The sequence below is a fragment of the Lepisma saccharinum genome, chromosome 22, assembly GCF_977018435.1.
Source record: "Lepisma saccharinum chromosome 22, izLepSacc3.1, whole genome shotgun sequence".
Lineage (NCBI taxonomy): Eukaryota > Metazoa > Arthropoda > Insecta > Zygentoma > Lepismatidae > Lepisma > Lepisma saccharinum.
In genome coordinates this window covers 32,520,529-32,542,544 of record NC_139250.1, presented here as the reverse complement: position 1 = coordinate 32,542,544, position 22,016 = coordinate 32,520,529, and the positions used below count along the sequence as shown (strand labels likewise).

Genomic DNA, 22,016 nt, shown 5'->3' with positions numbered 1-22,016 from the left:
GAAATTTCTTGCAGAGTTCAACGAACTCCGCTAAAAACTACCGTGAGCACTGAGGAAGTTTTTTCATCGTTGTACAAAAACGAATTTATCAAGAAAAAAAGAGAGCAACATGTTCGATTTCCATTAATAGTGTTTCAGCACTAGAGTAAAAGGTAATTGCGCAACAGGGGGACAAAAGACTGAGGGGAGCGTCTACACGCACAGACTTGTTTGAAATTTGCTCAGACATGTATGCTCTTGGGCTCAGTCTTTGGTTGACAATTCCCGCATGTGCTCAGTTCTAAATTTCCGGTCCACACGCTACGTCTTGCATGCACAGTTCGTGCATGCACAAGCAAAATGTACATTAAGACGTAGCGTGTCTGTGTAAATCTAAAACATCTGCGCAAACAAGTCTGTGCGTGTAGACGCTCCCCTCAGTCTTTTGTCCCCCTGTTGCGCAATTACCTTTTACTCTAGTGCTGAAACACTATTAATGGAAATCGAACATGTTGCTCTCTTTTTTTCTTGATAAATTCGTTTTTGTACAACGATGAAAAAACTTCCTCAGTGCTCACGGTAGTTTTTAGCGGAGTTCGTTGAACTCTACAAGAAATTTCCGTGTTTGTAGCTAGTAACATCAAAGAACTAAATGACCAGGACAAGAAGAATGAGGCCTATGAAATATTATTACAAAAATACAAAGAGCTTGACGCTTTAGCGAAAAGTACAGTAGTAAGGAAAATCAATTCCATGAGGACTGTTTGTGAACAAACAAATCATTTCGTTCTGGTGCTGGGGATGATGATGTTTACAAGTCAATGTTAAGGTAATTTCATTTATTTGGATTTTTGACTGATCAAGAAACTACGAGAGTACGAATTATTTACTGCCTTTCCAGGCTAATAGCAACTATAAGATTGAATGTTGATTTTATTGAACCGTTGACACCATGGTAACTCTGTCGCCATGGAATCAAGGGACCCCGAGTTCAATTATAGATCAAGCCCGGATTAGCCTATATTAGTGTCTATGGCGGAGTGATGATCACATCTCGCTCTGCCGCCAGAGGTCCCAGGTTTGAATCCCGACCTGGGCATGGCTGTTTGTGTGTCCATCATACATTACCCATCCCCATCTTCGTAATTAGCCAAAAATAGCGGGAAAGCGAAATTAAATCAGCCAAACCACAAATGGTAACAACGCGGTACTTTTTTTCAACCCCGCAGGAAGTGTGTTTTGAAATCTTATCTTACCTATCTCCATGGCAATACTGTCAGAGTAATGCTCTAGAAAGCCAGATGTCACAAGTTCGACCCACAGTCATGTGCGTGTATATCACTGTGTTCGCACCATCACCATTTAATCACTTCGTCATCCATTATCATCGTCGCGATTAATCCAAGAGGTAAAAGAGCGACATGAAGTAATGAAGATATAAATAACTTGTACATAGTAATTAATTTGTTATGTATAATGAAAATATTTTAAGCAAGCTGAATTATAAATACATTTTTCATAAGAGAATCATCAAGAAAGGGTATTTATGTTAACTTTTTATTTTTGAACATTTTAAAGTATCCTATGGAATTAGGAAAACTAATCTTAGTGAATTATTGGAATAGTCTTTTAGGTAGCGCTAATATAATATATACGTTTACAATGGAGGTTTATTTATTCACATATTTATAAGAGGCCATGGTGATAAGTAAATAAGCACAATGAACTTAAGCCGTGATGCGTTGGCAATTATTTGGTAGCTCTAACAGGATTTGTAAAGATGGAGAGTGAATAGCTGTTTTCTAGGGAGGCGGCAAACACAATAAGATATTTTGTATATTTAGAAGTTTACACTTTAGAAAATGGAAATAGGGTGATTTTAAGGTGGGGTCATTTTATTTGAAAATATTGATTTTCTCAAATTTCGGAGGGAGCCCCATCAACCCCACACCCACATGCGTACGCCAGACGACTATGGGGCCTCCCCCATGGCGCAGTGGTAGCGTCATTGCCTTGTAATCAAGGGGTCCCGGGTTCGATACCCGGTGGAGGCACAAGTGGTTCGGATCCCACTTTAAACTGTAGGTCCAGTCCCGATTAGCCTTACTGTGCATAAAGTGGACTTAAAACAGCAAATCAAACCAAGCCAGACGACTATGACGCCCTACATGGATACTTTATCAACTTTTTTTTGATCAGTAAAATAAAGGTAGAAAATACTTTATACGTTTATTTTAAAGCATTACGATGTAGGAAGTCCCGCGTTCGATACACGGAAGAGGCACATAGTGGTTCGGATCACACTTTAAACTGTAGGTCAAATCCCGATTAGACTCTCTGTGTATAAAGTGGACTTAAAGCAGAAAATCAAACTCAAAGAGTTATTTTAAATTAATGTAATTACATATTTTAGCATTTAGATTTGAGTGGGATTCTCATATACTTTATATTAAAATAAATATAAGTAGAAAGCAAAATTATAAAAATATATACTCAACACTTACCTATTTATCTTCCCTTTCCAGCATTCGTTATCCACTTCTCAACTGCATCTTGTACAGAAAATTCAAAAGAACAAAAGTAAGACTTCTTGCTGCAAGGTCTGCATAACACATACTGAACTCATCAAACAAAACTCCTATGAAACCTAAATCCGGATGTGTAAGTCACATAATACACCGAAAAGAAAATTGATGTGATTATTTTCACACTTCAAAGTTTTGCCGACACAAACATGTCGGTCCAAATTCAAAGGTGCGGTGAATTCTCGGCGTATGGGCGATCACAGGGGTAGTACCTGGTTAACCAACCACTTCCAAACATTATATTGTTTACTCTTTAGCAAACAATGCTAGCCCCATTCAAAAAGCTGTACATATCAGTTACGACGGCGAGACCAAAGACGGAGACGGGAGTACGCAAAACCTCTCAAATGTTCGAAGTTAAAGCAGTTTATTGTATGTGATAATATTCAAGACATTACGCATATTAATCTTGGAAATAGCCTTTTCGTTTGTGCACAAACGAAATTTTTGCGTGCACATTCGTGCACAAACGATGCACTAACGTTTGGCACCATTTTAGTGAAAATCGGAGAAGGTGGGGGGGCTGACCCCAAAAGTTAAGGTGTTAATATCTCGGATTTCCCGTTGTGCACAAACGAAATTTTTGCGTGCACATTCGTGCACAAACGATGCACTAACGTTTGGCACCATTTTAGTGAAAATCGGAGAAGGTGGGGGGGCTGACCCCAAAAGTTAAGGTGTTAATATCTCGGATTTCCCCTTGTGCACAAACGAAATTTTTGCGTGCACATTCGTGCACAAACGATGCACTAACGTTTGGCACCATTTTAGTGAAAATCGGAGAAGGTGGGGGGGCTGACCCCAAAAGTTAAGGTGTTAATATCTCGGATTTCCCGTTGTGCACAAACGAAATTTTTGCGTGCACATTCGTGCACAAACGATGCACTAACGTTTGGCACCATTTTAGTGAAAATCGGAGAAGGTGGGGGGGCTGACCCCAAAAGTTAAGGTGTTAATATCTCGGATTTCCCCTTGTGCACAAACGAAATTTTTGCGTGCACATTCGTGCACAAACGATGCACTAACGTTTGGCACCATTTTAGTGAAAATCGGAGAAGGTGGGGGGGCTGACCCCAAAAGTTAAGGTGTTAATATCTCGGATTTCCCGTTGTGCACAAACGAAATTTTTGCGTGCACATTCGTGCACAAACGATGCACTAACGTTTGGCACCATTTTAGTAAAAATCGGAGAAGGTGGGGGGGCTGACCCCAAAAGTTAAGGTGTTAATATCTCGGATTTCCCGTTGTGCACAAACGAAATTTTTGCGTGCACATTCGTGCACAAACGATGCACTAACGTTTGGCACCATTTTAGTGAAAATCGGAGAAGGTGGGGGGGCTGACCCCAAAAGTTAAGGTGTTAATATCTCGGATTTCCCCTTGTGCACAAACGAAATTTTTGCGTGCACATTCGTGCACAAACGATGCACTAACGTTTGGCACCATCTTAGTGAAAATCGGAGAAGGTGGGGGGGCTGACCCCAAAAGTTAAGGTGTTAATATCTCGGATTTCCCCTTGTGCACAAACGAAATTTTTGCGTGCACATTCGTGCACAAACGATGCACTAACGTTTGGCACCATCTTAGTGAAAATCAGAGACGGTGGGGGGGCTGGCATTTAGACAGCCCCCCCAAATTGACTTGCTAATTTTGGTGTTTTCCGTTTGTGCACAAACGAAATTTTTGCGTGCACTTTCGTGCACAAACGATGCACTAACGTTTGGCACCATTTTGGTGCAAATCGGAGAAGGTGGGGGGGCTGTCTAAATATACGTAGAGGAAACGATTGTTTGTTGTTTGACGACAAAAGAATCTCCGCGGTATTAAAATATATCGCAGTGAGAAGAAACATGTTTATTATTTGGACGAGACGTCCTTCAACTCGGTGGGTGGGGGAAGGGGTAATAAAACATGGAAGGATACCACCATGCAAAACCACGGCCAGGGCTGAAGAAACCGACGATGAGGGGAAGGGGGAGGCTTATTGTTTCACCCACTGGCGGCAATGAAAGCTTTGTTGAAGGCGCATATTTACTGTTCCGCGCAAAGAAAGGGAAGGGTGATTATCAGCAAGAAATGGACAGACCAAGATTTGAATCCTGGTTTAGTGAAGTGATTCATAAATTGAAACCAGAGTAATAGCGACAGACAATGCACCTGATTGTATATATCACCAATAACAAATCATGCTTTTTTGGTGGTACAACTTGAAGTGCGTGTGTCTTACAGTAACGGATGTATTGCGAACGAAGCAACCAAGTTTTTCATAAATCTATTTCTTTCTAAACCAAAAACAATAATTTGTCATTAAATTCAAGAGGAGCCTATCGTTGTTTACTTTTATCTTTGTTTATTTTTATTTTTGCGTGCTCGAAATATACACACATGCTCTCATGTTTAGAAGTTGTTTCGCTCTTATATTAATGACACATTTATTAAATAATATATGCGCAGAAAGTACTTTTAAAATGTTATGTTTCAGGAGACAAAGAGAAGCAAAAATACAATCCACTTGACATGCATGCGGGTTTTGATGTGTTGTGCGGTTGGCAATACTGTAGATTTTCTCAGTGTCTCCGATGTAAGCAGCTCGGCGGTTGAGGAAAGACTGGCACGGAAGATTCTGAGCTCAGTTCTCGCGCGGATTGATACATAAAACCTGCTGCAAGGTTAACCTGACGCTTGGCTTAGAATTATTACATTGAGTGAGAACACATCCATGACTGTGCGGCAAATCGCTGAAGTGGCTGGTGTTGGGAAATCAGCGGCAACTGGTAGTTTTTCTCCAAAACGAAAAGGAAAGTGTGGTAGAAAACGTATTTCACAACTGTATACATAGCTACAGCTCGTCGGCTCACACATGAGAAGGCATAAATATTTTAGAGACGAAGTCTCATACTCGATCTCGTGTCCCTAGGCCACGCAGGATCTGATCTCGTTCTTCAATGTAAATTAATATCTTTCTGATAAACTATGGTAGGTGTGGTGAATACAAACATATAGTGACATTAGAAAATCATGCGCATTCATACCTGTATGCTACATTGGTTGTTCTCTGAATTAATTCATGTTAAAATGGCATTTGAAAATGATTAACTAATAGTTATTGTCAGCTTAAGAGCATATGTGCTAAAAAGGCTACAGAAGTGGCTGCAAGGGTAGGGACCCTCTTAGTATCGATCACGTAAAATTTGAATATCAAAATATATTTATGTGAAGATGTGGTCCACCCAAATCTTTGACAGGTATCCAGTAGTTCTCCCACGTAAGAAAGTCTGGCGCTGTCACTGCTGTTTACCTATTAACTATTCAAAAGCTGCTTACTTTTAGGGATACTTCATATCGAAGCAACACGCGACAAGCGACACGTGTCTCTTGGTAACTGGCTCTCAGTAATAAATGCTACCAACCATTCAGCTTGTGTTGTCTGTTGCTTGTGTGTCCCTCGGACTGAGTTCTTTTTCATACCGTGCATCGTGTCGCCCTGGCCTGTTGTTCGCTCATACACAGTGAATATTTTGCTTTAGACGGCATGAAATATCCGTGTCGCTTGAGGATTTCACCAATTGAACGCAGGCTTGTATGACATGTTATTCTACAGCTGTGTGAAACGTTGCTGTTGATTGGATTGTTCTCTGGAGGTATGTGTCGCTTGTCACTTCGGTCTGCAGCTACATTGAGAAACGTTGCTGTTGACTGGCTCGTTCCGAAGCGACACGGGACATTCACATCAAGCAACAAGAGCCTATTCAGTTTAAAGCAAAATATGCACGAACAACAAACCGAATCGACATGATACACGATATTGAGAGAAAGTCCCAATCCGAGCGACATGCGACACGAGTAGCTTCTTTCAGTCACGAACAAGCTATGAAGATGTAATTGAATTCATTGTCACTCGCCCTCTTAGCGAGAACTCACACCGAAGCGACAAGCAACACATGTCGCTTGGGAACGAGCCAATCAGCAGCAACGTTTCACACCGTAGCGGCATGACAGGCAGCACATGCCTACGCTCGATTGGTGAAATTCTCAAGCGACACATGTCGCCGGTCACTTGTCGTTCCGGTGTGTTTTCTCCCTCCATCACCATTAATGTATTCACATAATATCCAAAGTAAAATATCAATGAAACTAGAATTAAAAAATTTGCAAGATGTGGGTTCCATTATTATAACATAACATTACATATAGTATAATTGAATGTGCAGTGAATTATTTTTAAAATTTAAATATCTACCTTCAGCATAGTTGTCTTACCTCTTTATGAAATAGATCGGTGTTCTGTAAATGTGAATGTATTGCCCAAGCGTGTTCTTTGTATAGATACAAATTGTATTTTTAAAATGCGTTGAAGTTAATGCGACTATAATTGAAATTATATTCAGAGATCGAGAAGAAAACGAGAGAGCGTTTACATAACTTGGGACAAGAGTTTGAAAGAGTACCCGATTGTCTCACTTCCTTTCGCTGTAATTTCTGTAGGGCCTCCCAAGGCACGTATCTAGAAATACACCGAACCAAGTGTGTCAGGAATAATAATAATATGATGTTTAAGTTAAAATTATATTATTATCACATAAATAGGTAAAAAGATCGAATAGCAGCACGTATTCATTATCTAGCTTACCTGTAGTTAAGATCGGCATAATTTGCATAAAAAACAAGTGCCCTGGCAAAGAAATTCATTTCAAATTGATGAAGAATTGAATATTTATTGAATAAAAGAGAATGTTAGATCCGGTTAGCGAAAAGTAAAGTTCCTGATTAATATTTTATGTATATTGTTATAAATAGTAGCGTGCAATCATAAATCTCTGGTAATTGGTACTGTCCTTCTAAGCCCCCTAATTCCAATCTTTCTTCCAATAAGTTCAAAGAGTGGGCCTCCTCGATGGCGCAGTGGTATCGTCGTTGCCTTGTAATCAAGGGATCCCGGGTTGGATACTCGGTGGATGCAAGTAGTGGTTCGAATCTCACTTTAAACTGTAAGTCCAGTCCCGATTAGCCTTTCTGTGCAAAAAGTGGACTTAGAAACTACAAATCAATCAATAAGTTCAAAGGAAATTATAACCATCGATTATGTAATAAATGAATGCTACACAAATATATTTTCATTATTTAATTTTTGCACTTGGAAAGTCTTTCTTGGGGAGGGGTCCGGACCCCTCCCCAAATAAGTCATTGAGTTTCCTCGATGAAATTAGTAGTAATTATCTCGACTTGTATTCAAGGGGTCTCACGTTCGATCCCCGGTAGAACTACACAGTGGTCTGGATCCCACTTTATCCTGTAGCCCCAGTCCCGATTACCCTATTTAAGCATGTTATTGACTTAAAACTAACTTTAATTTTGCTATAATGTATGTAAGATTCAATTGGGACAGTCTCTGTATTAATGTATTTATCCTTTTGGAAAATAGAAATAAGACAAATGGAACACAATGAAAAAACAGCCGGGTGAAGGAAATCAACTTTGGATTTTCCGAAATGGTCGGAGCACGGTCAAAAGCCGCCCCCAAGGGAAAAGACAATACCAAGGGTAGAAGAAGAAGTAAGCGAAGCCACGCCCACTATTGTAAAACCTGGTCAGAGTCATCTATCGGCAGACGGCTGAACTTGTAGGACTTGAACATAACCCCGCCAGCCGATGGCCAGCCCCGCTATGTCTCGAATAAAGCCATTCTCAAAGGTGTTCGAAAACGCATATCAATGTTTGCAAATGGCGTATTGTCACAATGGGCCTCTCAATTTGAAAAAACAAAAAATCAGTTTACTCAGGAAGGATGCAAGAAAGCCTTGCAAGGTTTAATTTTTACAGTAACTTAGAATCGGGCTCTATACGCCGATCCAAAAAGTGAGATTTTTGACAGCTAATATCTTTTAAAATATGGAAGTGATAAAAAAATTTCAATATTCACTGTTAAGATTCATCCTTTCTAATCAATTCACAACAAAGCTCATTCAAATGTCTCAAATAGTTTTCGAGTAAAAGTGTTCTGAATGAAGGTCTGTTTTTCCGCTGCCCATTATATGGCCTCTTAAGTTTGTCTGGTGGATCTGAGTTCTCGGGAAGGATTGAGCATTAATAGCATGAGTCACATGACTCATGCCCCAGGCACAACAAACAACAGCTGGGTGCTACGTGGCCTCAAGAAGAACATTTCAGCAATTGGTTTCTTAACAAGAGCTTCTCGTAAGGAAATATTATTTCGAGTGATACTAGTCATTGTCAAGAAGGTTCACTGAAATGATGGTTCCCATCACAGGCCACATGCCACACGCTAATGGTTTAAGTCCAGTTTATGCACTGGACCTACAGATTAAAGTGGGATCCCAACCAAATGTTCCTCTACCTGGTATTGAATTCGGAAGCCTTTGATTACATGTCGAAGACGTTACCACTACGCCATCGGAGAGGCAATGGAACGCCTTGAGAAAGAGACGAGTGAAACCATATTTGGCGTAAATTTTAAAAATAAGACAATATTTTGTGGTCACAGTTTCGAACCGTGAGAGAGGCATATATATTTTTTGTCTCATCGTCCATTTCACGAGTTTATAATTCTTCCTCAGCAACACGATTAATACGAGTGGTAGAAGATAAGCGAAGTAAAATAACTGAAACAGAAATAAAAGGGGAAAGCGAAACATATTTTATCCATAATATTCTGCAGTCACTTCAGTCGTGTTCAAGGAATGCTACCTTTAAAGAGAGCCTCGGTGTCTCTCTTGTCTTTTCCCCTTCCTTTGTGCTCTCGATTCCCTTTTCACGATTGGTCTAAAAACTAATTAATGCGACGTTAATTAAAGAATCCAAACAACGAAACAATGCACAATCAACTGCTCAACATTCCATTTTTTTCGAATCGGAAAACAATTGAGATGCTGTAAAATGAAGCAAGATGCAGTAATAAACTGGGAATTTGGTACGGTATAGAATTAAATCGGTGAAGATGTTCCATTTGATTGGATTTTTGTTATTTAGTGTCGCTATTCTTTCACTTTTTGCAAATAGCGACGTTAAAAAGGTGAGTAATGAGTGATGATATGATGACATTGATTAACGGACACTCACCAAGAACACCCATGGCCAAGCCGAGATTCGAACCAGGGGCCCATGCTGTCGTAGCGCGCTGTTATAACCACTCCGCCACGGAGGTTGGTTAGGAGTGGACATTATACCATATTTTGTGTGCCCAATTGGGATCAATCAATGGAATGACTAGGCATATTATATTATTAATATATTCATATCATAATATCACGTCATATTATTCGGCACGAAGTAACATCAGAGACATTCAATCTTGCGTTATTACATTTCAACTATTTCTTCGACTTCAGGTTAATAACACCAATAAGATAAATTATGAAACAAATGATAATGAATGTGGGATATTTACAGTTATTTCGAATTACCTGACACAAGCAACATTAAGCAGACTCGGTGGGCAAGCTCATTAAGTAGTCAACCTTCGATCTCGTCACCAAAGTTCCCGGGTTTGAGTACCGTCCTTGTCACAGGTGTTTGAGTATTTCGTCGTTAATTTCATGTAATGGTCACTCGTCCATGACTAGGAAGGAAAGTGATGTTACGTAACAAAACTAATAAAAATAAACATGATCGAAGAGTACTTATTTCATCTCTCACGAAATCTCCTATAAAACCTGGATATATGAAAAATATGTATCTTCACATACTTTTTCGATTTCTATATTTAACTAGCCGAGACCGAGAACGGGAGAGCAATTTTCAATTCGAGAAACCGAGAGACGGAGACACTGTAAAGTCTTGTTTCTTTCTTGACATCTCCCTAATTGAGATTCTGTTCGTTATTGGCTTTGTATTGGCAATTGTCATTATTCTTCCCCTGTAGGTAAACCATAACGACGATTTATGATGAAATAAAGCAGATAAAACGGCAAGAACAAGAAAGTCATGCCTGCCCGGGACTTCAACCCAGAACCTTACCTAACGAGATTTGAAATTCTGGAGACGGTATCTGTGTTTCGCTTGGCTTTCCTCAACTTCTGTTATTTTATCATGCACGTATAATTAAAATGGATCTGAGAAAATACGTTACGATCCATAATTGTGTTGGTTAGATGCTACAGATGTGAATTCCAACATGGAATAAATTATTCTCTTTTGTATGTGGTTGAACATGAAATTTTCTTACACTGTGAAAATTTCTTTTTTAGTTTTTTTCTGCACAGATAAGCTAATCTGGACTGGACCTTCAGTTTAAAATGGCATACGAACTACTACGTGCATCCACCGTGTATCGAACCCGGGATCCCTTGATTATAAGGTGACGATGTTATCATTACGCCATCGAGGAGGCCCCGTGAGAAAATATTATTCACTCGATCTATACAATAATTTATTTAAACATTTACATTTTCGTTTTCTTCTTTCTTTTTTGTTAACTACTCTTCTACGACTCTTTTTTTGTCTTGGAATTTCTTCTTGTTTCAGGAAAAAAAATAATACATGCAGGCTGTATACCCCCCCCCCTCCTTGCAAATAGATAGAAAGCTCACTCTCGAGAACTAATTTACAAATAACGTAACCATTAGGAAACAATTCGAACGTTAACTGATATAACTGCAGATGAAACAATACTTACATACGCTAACGAAATATCTATTCTTGTATAAGCTCACAGGCAACAGGTATCTGGTGAGTCATTCACTCTTTCTAACTACGAGCGAAGGTCACTGAACCAAAGGGTGGCAAACAGGCGTCTGCTCTACGAAACAAGAGTTAGCAGACGAGGCCCGTGTTCCTGTTATCAATGACGTGCGAAATAAGGAGGAACACAGCGTTCATATCAAACTAGACGTGTGTTTTGGTCCCGTCATTGCATGTAGAACACTTTCTCGTCGTGGCCTTGAAGGCCTACGTAAAGGCTTCTCTGCAAGAAAGATATCTTACCATTGAGGGGAGGAAACGTGTGTGTGTGTGTATCGCGGTCCTTCAACTTTCGTATTCTTCTTCATTTCAGAACGCGTGCTGTATCGTCGATTTAATCCAATCTAGCCGTTCTAGGTTTTAGGTTCTGTTTCTGTTCGGTAATTTCACATTGTCTTCCTGCTTATGTTATTCGCAACGAAGCTTCTGGTTTCGATAATCTAGACAATAACGGGATTGTGTTGGTTGGTTGAGTTGGTGTCTAAGTCCACTTTATGCACAGTAAGACTAATCGCGTTTGCACCTACAGTTTAAAGTGGTATCCGAACCACTATGTGCCTACTGCCTACACATTACTTTGCTGCTAGATATTTTCATGCTAAGATGTAGGAAGTGCTACATTTTCAGTGTGTGGAATTAAGATTTATTTCTGATACGAAGAATCGGAGAATGGAGCAGTGAGAAAAGTATCACCTCACATGTTTGAATTATAGCGCCCTTCCCCCCACACACAGGATATCGGCCGTGGTTTTTATAACGAAATATAACATGGATGAATTGTGTCAAGAGAAACTTTAGCCTATTCACATCCCTACGGAACTTGGAAGAAAGTCGACGTAGAAATTAGAAAGTTCTGTTCCGACAAAATCGGGACGTATAGTAAATGAAAAAGCAAAGTGCTACCTTGTGCTTTGAACCAAGCCATGAAGGCGTGTAGGGGGTGCGGAGTTAGGGTCCCACACTTTCTTGTTACGGCCGAAGGTGGGGATAATGTGATCAGCACCACGCCCCTGACCGCCTTTACCTCCCCCTCCAAGTTTCCTACAGGTACCCACTTTATACGATGCTGGGTGGGCGCCGGAGCCACTTGAATAGGTGGACAAAATTCCAATTCTCCCCAGACGGGGATCGAACTCAGATCTATCGCATGGTAATCAAACTCCCTAACGACCGAGCTACTACGGCACATATAGTATAGTAGCCTTTGTAATTAAGGCAAGAATTATTTTAGCGTTTCGTTCAACGGTTTTAGGGGAATCATTTTCGGACATAGGCTATAACTCTTGTCGGTTCTGCAATCTGGCTTGAGAAAAGGCGATTTTATGACGAACAACATTCCACCTGACTAGTCACGTGACTTTCCTACATTTCCTGTGTCTGTTGGCTATTGCATGAAAGACGAGTTGCTCTTGAGACAGACAGAATCACCCGATCACCTAAAGGTGCAATGTGTGTTGCCTACCTTTCCGGCATTATTTACTGCCATTAAAATCTTATGGGGAAGAACTTTTTTCCACCACTGTACATAGTATGCCATAAACTATGACATTTAAATGCCATTTTAAATGTCACTTTACTTCTTAAAGATTGCATCAGAAATATGTGTTCCATCTTGGCGTACACATTCTGAAAGTCTGCTGTGGAAACTGGATTGCCCGCTGTATCATGTCTCGAGGAATATCAGTGATTTCTGCTGCAATCTTCTGTTTCAGTTCAGCAATGGTTTGCGAATCGCCTCCATCGACTGTCGAGCAGTATGTGAAGTGGCTCCGTCCTCCTGAAACAATATGTTGTCGGTGTCAAGATGTGCGTCGTGCAACTTCGGTGCAATGAATGTTTCAAGCATAGCAACATACCGATCTGATGTCGCTGTTGTTGCACTTTCTCAAAAATAAGGCCCGAAAACACCATGACTTGACACTGCACACCATACTTAACCTTGGTGCTATGTAATGGACGCTCGTGAAGCTGACAAGGATTTTCCTGTGACCAGTAACGGAAATACTGTTTGTTAACACAGCCGCTAAGGTGGAAATGGGCTTCGTCAGATATCCACAAATTGTTAAGGAAATTGGCGTCCTCGTTAACCTTAGCCTACACCATTTCGCAAAACTTGTTACGCAACACAGGGTCTTCAGGATGTAATTGCTGCACAATCTGTAACTTGTAGGGGTGGAATTTCATTTCATGCAGTATTCTTTGTACGCTTCTTCGACTATACTCTAGGGCTGATGCATGTTGTCGAACGGAGCAGCGAGGGCTCCTCTGAATGGCAACTCGAACTGCTTCAATTTTCTCTGGTATACGTAGTGTTCGAACTCTACCTGGGGGCTTCTTCTTCAACGCTCAACCGGTTTCTTCCAAATTACGCACCCATGTTGTAATCACACGAGCCGATGGGACACGAGCATGACGTCCTAGCTGGCAATGCTGCCGAAATACCCTTTGCGCTGCAGTCACACTATCACCGTTCTTATAAAAAACTTTCACAGCGAAAGCACGCTCCGAACCATTCCAATGCTGCATCATTATTAAATGGCAAAGCCTCCTCAACGATGTCTTATCGGTCCCGAACAAATTCCGGCGCTACAGTTTTGCCAATTTTACATTCAAATTTTGCCATTTCTCTGAGCCACCCTGCATTTTACAGGAAAATGTGAATCCTTTAAAGTATAATATCAACAAATAAACAAATATATTTTGAACAATCCATTTGGACTAAACGATTGCATTTTGTACATTAAAGCGTGTACTACGATTTTTTAGCAATTATACTATATCAACAAATTGACCTATCGCTAGAGGTGCAATCTGGTCGACTATCATAGTTAAGAAGCAACTTAGAGTTGAATTTAGTTCGATAATAATTCTATGAATCCATATTCTCATTTTCAGCAAGAACGCAAATTTACTTATAAATTAGTAATAGTTTATTAGAAAACTAAATATAATATTATTAAATTGTAAAAGGTAAAACAAAGAGTACATACACGGATGAAAAACAAAGTTGTTATATTTAATAACTCATTGTTTCTCATTTTAATTATAAATAAATAAATATTATTATTCATAGCAAGAAGTTAATAATAAAAATTTGTAATAATATTATTCTCATTTACAAAATGAATAAATAGTAAAATGAATCTGTAACAAAACCACAGGTCAATTTTATTTTTCTTGAACGTGTTCTTTTATAGGTTCTGACTCATGATGGTTCTAACCTGCGTTAATTTATCATTCTTTTTAAGTAAGAACTTTTAAATACATTTCAAGAAAACTGCACAAAAGATAAACACGTTTCTCCGGAAACTAGCAGCTCCAAAAGAAGGTTTTCAATTTCATGAAGTTGGTATCAAGTTTTAACAGCAACTTAATTTCAAACTTGTAATTTGACCAGTGCCCCTTTGTCATTCCCTGAAATGAACATTCTTTTGACTGCAGATATGGTGTGCATGCCAGTATTATACTTGAAGAGATTTGTTTTAAATTCGGGAAATGGCGAATTGTAATAAAACGTGGCTGTTCTGATATTAGCATGCAATGGAGGCAAGTTTCCATGAAAATCCTTTCACCTTAGCATACAGAGAATACAAATTGGAAACAGAGTTGCCAAGTGCAGCCCTTCCCCCACGTTAAAAAAATTAAAGGTAATAATTTAAGTGTAGTAATGCAACTGTTGATAAAGTTACTTCTACTGCAAATGGTAACTTTGTTACAGGTACAGCTACTTACTTATAGTTGTAATTCCTAAAAGAGGTAACTGTTACTTCCAAACACTGGTGCATGGTAAAGATTATGTCGCCCTTTGTATAATCCGTCAGGCGTAATATGGTGGCCTCAGAGATGGCCATTGTACTTCATTGTGCTAATGAATATAGATAGTTATTTAAGCATTCTTATCTCATTTTAATAATGTGATGAAAAAATGTGGAAATTTGCAATTTAAAATGTCAAAATATTAATACCTCAAAAGAAGAACTACAAGATGTCCACATCATATAAAGTGAACCGCCTCTTTCGAAAGATCGTACGGAGACACAGACGCCATTGTAAGAATCGAGGCGAGAACGAGACAGACCTCTGTAAAATCGAGACGAGATCAAGTCTTAATATCAGATCCTCGGTCTCAATGTCATTTTTTTTTCAGAATACCTTATGCCAAGATATTTTAATTTAGCCACTGTGCTTTTGCCCGGAATCAACCCGGGACCCCATGAGTACGGTCACGGACACTGCCGGCTTGTAACGATTCCATCGAAAGTCAATGTATTCATTACAAGCCGGCAGTGTACGTGACTGTACAAGATTATGTCAAAAATGACTTACGCAAAAATAACTTCATTATGCAACTTCTTCAAACGTATTAAGCAGGTTTCAACCTGACTATTTATAGGTAAGCCGAACTATATATACGCCAAACAGAAATAATATTGTTAAAGAAATTCGTGTGCGTGTATGTGTGTGTATTTATTTATTTCGGATTAAGGGTTTGGAACTGGAAGTATCTTTTGGTAAACTAAAAATATTTTAATTCTATCAAAGCCAACATCACTGATTGATAAGACTTGAAACTTCCCTTCTTTTTTCTTTCCCGACATAAATTGTTCGAAACAATGGAAAGTATGTCAATTTTCGTGCACAAGGAAGGAGCAATGCCTTGGATATTCCTGATTGTTGATATTTTAAAAATAGGCAAAGTGTTCCCATGGAATTAGTGCAGCGAAAAACAATATCAGCACTAGACGCAAATTTTGCGACAAGAAAGAAATAAAGATTAAGAAATAGTATTGAGTGCGATATCCTCACGAGCAAGAGACAAAAAAGACATTGAAGACATGGCTGAGAAGTCAAGTGAAGAGCAATCGGTGCCAAGCCTACAAGAGTCCGAGGCAGTTCGAGAGACGAAGACAGACATCGAGTTGCAGAGAGTTACCGATATAGTTATTGGTATGCCTGATGAGGCTGGTCCCTCAGTTGAGAAGAGCGAAAGAGGGAAAGATCAAAGAAACAGTGAAGACATGGTTGAGAAGTCAAGTGAAGAGCAATCGGTGCCAAGCCTACAAGAGTCCGAGGCAGTTCGAGAGAGGAAGACAGACATCGAGTTGCAGAGAGTTACCGATATAGTTATTGGTATGCCTGATGAGGCTGGTCCCTCAGTTGAGAAGAGCGAAAGAGGGAAAGATCAAAGAAACAGTGAAGACATGGTTGAGAAGTCAAGTGAAGAGCAATCGGTGCCAAGCCTACAAGAGTCCGAGGCAGTTCGAGAGAGGAAGACAGACATCGAGTCTCAGAGAGTTACTGAGATAGTTATTGATATACCTGATGAGGCTGGTCCCTCAGTTGAGAAGAGCGAAAGAGAAAAAGATAGAAAAGACATTGAAGACATGGCTAACAAGTCAAGTGTAGAGCAACCGCTGCCAAGCCTACAAGAGACAGAGACAGTTCGAGAGACCGAGACAGAAATCGATTCCCAGAGAGTTACCGACATTGAGATAATTACTAATATAATTGACGAGGCTGATGAGACTGGCCCTTCAGTTGAGAGCGGTCCTTCTCAAATTCCACTGAGGAAAACCAGGTCGAAATTGATTCCTCTGAAGATTCGCCCACAAAGAATTCCACAACCGCACGATGAAGCTGAGGAGGAGACGGAAGACATTCCCCCAAGAGTGGTTCAGTTCTCAGATGTTGTCGAGGAGTGCACCATAAGCAACTATTCGCGGTCAATAATCTCCGAACTTCGAATCCGAAACGAAACCGGAAGAATCAAGCGGATGAAACCCGACGCACATCCCGCCGAAGCCAAGACTTACCTAAAAAGGATGGAGGTGCTGTTCTACTACCTCAGCCCGTGCATCGGGATCGGTGGCGTCTGGAGATTCCCATACATGTGTTACGTTCACAAGGTGTAACGTGTAGCAGTGTTCACGTTACAAGGAAGTATATAAACTTATTATTTTCCTTTGTTTGGTATTTATAATTTTTGGGTGGTAATGGTTAATTACCAAGAAAAGTGGAACCACCTCGTATATAGACTATACATCCAGATGTTAAATAAAAGTTCAAAGATTTTGTTTCTTTCTGCCAGCAAGCTGAGCTGGGATTTTTTTTATCGGTGACAACAATGCGAGAAAACAATCGCTATTGTGTAGAAGCCAGGCAGACTCAACTTTAAGTAAACGTTGAAACCGGGGAAAGACGAAAGATTAGGCTGTCTTCCCCACGCTATATCTCTCGTGTCCCTTGGCGGACAATAAGTTAACTAATATCATATTAATCCCTGATTCTTTTACTGCAAGACGGTGTAATCAGAATTTAGTTATGTTAAGGTAAACGAAAGTTATGCCCGCGCAAGACAAAACCTGTATTTAAAGAAATTTTGCTTAACACTTTAACGTTTTAAACTTTCTTTCTTTTCTTTGTTGTCTTTTCGCGTGGCCGTTGCAGGGAGAGAGGGGAGTTGGAAGAAGCAATACTCCCTAGTCAAGTTAAATGCTGAGTGTAACAATTAAAATTATCTTGCATATTTAATATTCACAAAAGGTTAAAAATAGTAATTTCTGTATGTAGCTAATTATGTTCCTCTTTGATATTTTATTAATATGTATTTTATTGTAATGTAAAATTGAGGTAAAGATAAAAGTTGGTAAATCCTTCACGGCACCGAGAATTCCTATATAAGCAGCGAAGCTCGGTGGCCCGTGGCCTTTTGTATTCGAACTCCAGATAAATACGAAACTCGTATTCCCGTCTTTTCTTTTCACATCCGTATTTCTGCGCTTACTTCCACGTCGCTACTAGGAATTAGTTTATTCTGGATTATCGTTAGGACAATTACTTAGCTCTTCTGGTCAGAAGGCTTATGTTCTCTCGGTTCTATGCTTCTGGTCAGGAGATATAATTGAGAGGATTGTGATTGTCGTAGGATACACCAGAATTCGGGATCGGTCGATAGACTGTTAGTAGTCAACGTTTGTGTCCCTGGTCAGGGAACACCTTTTCTTATTCTGTGGTCACGGATTAATTTTCAGTTCTCTGGTCAGAGGCTGAAAAGAGAAAAGGAAGTTGGGTGCTTAACTGAATATCGACAGAACCTAATGGGAAAAAGGATTGTCGATTGCTTATAGAATCTTGGTCAAGATCTATAAGTACATTGAGAACCTTTGACCTAGAATTACGAGGGACCTTACATCGAGGATTGAAGAAGCCGGAATAACCCGAACCTTGAGCCGAGGAGACTCAAGCCCCGAAGCGATACTGAGTGTGAAGCCGAGGCTCTATAGACCCATCGAACCAAGTACGATCCAGGGCGGATCCTTACAAAGGGAGGAGCTTTCCTCATACCGTACCTAATCTTCATCCTCATTTGTGGGTTACCTATGTTCCACCTAGAACATGTGGTGGCTCAGTTTACTAGTAGCGGATACATCAAAATGTTTGGTGCGTCTCCGATCACGAAAGGAGCTGGATATGCAACGCTGATAGTGAATATGTTCTTATGCGCGTTCGCGTGCGTCTTTGGCACGTACTCACTCTTCTTCATGGCATATCCCCTGAGAGAAAGTGCAGATTGGAGCACCTGCAAGAACGATTATAATGACGGAAACTGTACCGAGCTGGGAAGCAGTGGCTTGGCAAGCTTAGCAAGTAACCCACAAAGCCCGTCGGAGCAGTATCTTACGAAATTCGCCCTCAAGACATCTTCAAGTATCGAGGATCCTGCTGGAGGACTTGTGCTAGAGATGGAGGTGTTGCATCTCGTATTATGCGCCCTGATTATTACTTGCTGCAACGTAGGCTGGAAGAACTTTCGCATCAGCTTCTACTTTCTCGTGCCGCTCGGTTACATTGCCATGACAATCATGATGTTCCGTGGAGTCACTCTTCCAGGCGCAGCGAACGGGCTTAGAGCCTTTTTTGTACCAGAAATTAAGGAACTTCTTCGCGTCGGAACATGGGTGGACGCAGCAGTCCAAGCGCTGTTCACCGTCGGGGTCGGACACGGCACCGCAGTACATCGAGCTCGCTTCAACTACGTGAACCATAATTGCTGGTGGGAAGTGTTTTGCGTCCCTGGTCTGAGTACGGCCGTGAGCGTAATCTTCGGACTCGTGCTATTTAGCGGCTTGGGCTTCTTGCAAGCGCAAACTGGCATCCCATTCTTCTCCCTGGCAAAGGACGGGCCAGCAGTGATGTTCTCCGTTTATCCTGCGATGATAGCCACCATGCCTTGTCCCCAGCTATGGAACGTCCTGATATTTGCCTCTCTCGGCTATACCGCACTCTCCTGGATAGTGATACAACTTGACGCTTTCCAGTGGAGTCTGTACGACGTTTATCCCACTCTAAAGAAGGACAGATTGCCGCGCATCGTAGTCACCGTGTTCTTTGTTTTCCTAGTCTCTGCATTCTGCATTCGAGAAAATGGAATATACTGGTTCAAATTGCTGGATACCCACGCTACGCCGACGCTAGTGATCATCTGCGTCATGGAAGTGCTTGCGTTTGTGTTCATCTACGGCATGAAAAAGTACGAGAGACTTTTGATGTTTGTTCACTGTAGGAGGACAGTTAATGGATTGTGGTGGCTGTGTTGGGTGGTTGTAACTCCGGTAACATTACTCTGTGTCTATGGTTCCTTCGTTGTCTGCAGCAGCAAACCAATTTCATACGGGGCAGAGCCATTCCCCCTTTGGACCGTAGCAGCAGGGTGGGCGGCATCGTTTCTTACTATAGTTTTCATTCCAGCGTACGTTATAACGATGCTAGCAAACATGGGGGGAACACTGCTACAACGGTTGCGAAATCTCACCCGTAGATCGCTGCAGTTCGCCCCAGAGTATGAAATGGATGCAAATTACTGGCACGAATTTTGCAGAATGTATATGCCCGGCTCAAGGTTTTCGAACTGTGTTGTAGCGTTTTTTCATCGAAGATCACGCGATGTGGACATTGAACGAGGAGATGCTGCATTATAATAACTTTTCGTGTAGTTTATATACGTATTTTACACGTTAGAATGGATCAAATTTTTGTAAATACAGATACTTGAACTTGTGCTAGTAAAAAGTAATTTTCCATGCAAATTTAACATCAAGATTTGTTTATTCAAATTCTTCTACGATCAGCTTCACATTGTAATCCATTAGGGTTTACCTCTTAATGAATATCTGTAGACGCACTAACTATAGATATAGCAATTCAATATGAGCTGTGTATGCATCTTTTTCTGTACACAGTCTCGTCTGTTCCAGAAAAACGATTTTTAAACCTGTTTTAAAGAATACTGTATCTTTCAAATAACCATAAAATTTTGAAGAAATGGAAACAGCAAATCGGTGTGTGCTATTCTAAAAATAGAACTTTTCCTCTCTTCCTCATTACATATCAGATTATTTAAATTCTAATTTGAAATTACTACTACATACAAACAGTGCCGGTTCTACAAATGCTGGGCCCTCCTGCAAAATATTACTAACGGCCCCAGGCTCATAGCCTGAATTTTATATCGCCATCTAAAGCGAAAATTTTGTGTGTGTGAGGAGGGGCGGTACAATCCCCTAGGATGAATTTCTCAGTACAATACAAGTTATTATACAAGATGTTTAATGGAAGTAAAATTAATTTCCACTATACAGTGTTTAAATTATAAATTTGTAGAATTTCGGGTGGAGCTTCAGTCCGCGAGCCCTCCCGGGGCTTAGTGCCTGAACGACCCGCTCTGTTTGATCGGGCTTGGGAAAGATAATGTCAAAGGTTTGCTCTTATTCAGTTTCTCCGTTGTATGTAGCGAGATTTCATTGTAGTTATTTAACTTCGATTTTCTGTCACTTTTGGCTAATCGTAACGACGAGGATGAGTATGATAGAATTAAGTTGATGAAGGAACACTCACAACGAACACTCAACCCCTGGCCAGGATTCGAATCCGGTATCCAAGGCTTAGTAGCGTGCTATGCTAACCACTACGCCACGAAGGTCGACATACACTTCTGGAAAGCTAGATATAATTGAATTGAAGTTTTGCCAAATCAAATAGAGATGAAACTTTCGAGAAGTTACTTTTGAAAGCGACAACAATTGAACTGGAATGATGGGTTGATATCTGTTTCAGATTATTTCTGTAATAGCTGTACTTTTGCTTGCAGTGCAGTATGCGTTGGGTTGGTCATGTAAAGTGGTGGGTTTGGTAAGGAAATTAAGATTTGATGTCTCCATAGTAAATAGTAATTTTGTTCTATTTACGGGGCCTCTCCAATGACATAATGATAGCGTCGTCGCCTTGTAATCAAGATGTTCCAGGGGCATAGTGGTTCGGATCCCACTTTAAACTGTAGGTACAGTCCCGATTAGCCTTACTGTGTATAAAGTGGACTTAATTCAATCAATCAATGTTCTATTTATGGGGCTTTCGTCCCTTGCTCCCTGGTTGATTGATTTGCTGTTGATTTGGTGTTTTAAGTCCACTTTATGCACAGTAAGCCTAATTGGGACTGGATCTACAGTTTAAAGTGAGATCTGAACCACTTGTGCCTCTACACGGGTATCGAACCCGGGACCCCTTGATTACAAGGCGACGACGCTACCACTGCGCCATTGGGGAGGCCCTGGTTGATTGATTTGACTGTACATGCAGAACAGCAAGTAGTTTCACACCACAGAACTACGGAAAAAACGCTCGTGGTTAGTAGGAAATGAATGTTTAGTTTGTTGTTTGCGCTATTACTTATGAGACACCCTGTATATTTCAAACTAC

General features: G+C 40.4%; 1 protein-coding gene across 1 annotated transcript; it reads left to right on the top strand.

Annotated features, from left to right (window-relative positions):
• The first annotated feature begins 18,640 nt into the window (after window positions 1-18,640).
• LOC146004807 (creatine transporter-like) lies at window positions 18,641-20,239 on the top strand. Its single transcript, XM_083143833.1, has one exon. The coding sequence runs from the start codon at window positions 18,641-18,643 to the stop codon at window positions 20,237-20,239; it is 1,599 nt and encodes a 532-aa protein (XP_082999959.1).
• Window positions 20,240-22,016: the final 1,777 nt, after the last annotated feature.

Excerpts from the sequence above, each read along its gene's own strand:
- LOC146004807 (XM_083143833.1), top strand. The coding sequence starts at position 18,641 with ATGTTCCACCTAGAACATGTGGTGGCTCAGTTTACTAGTAGCGGATAC.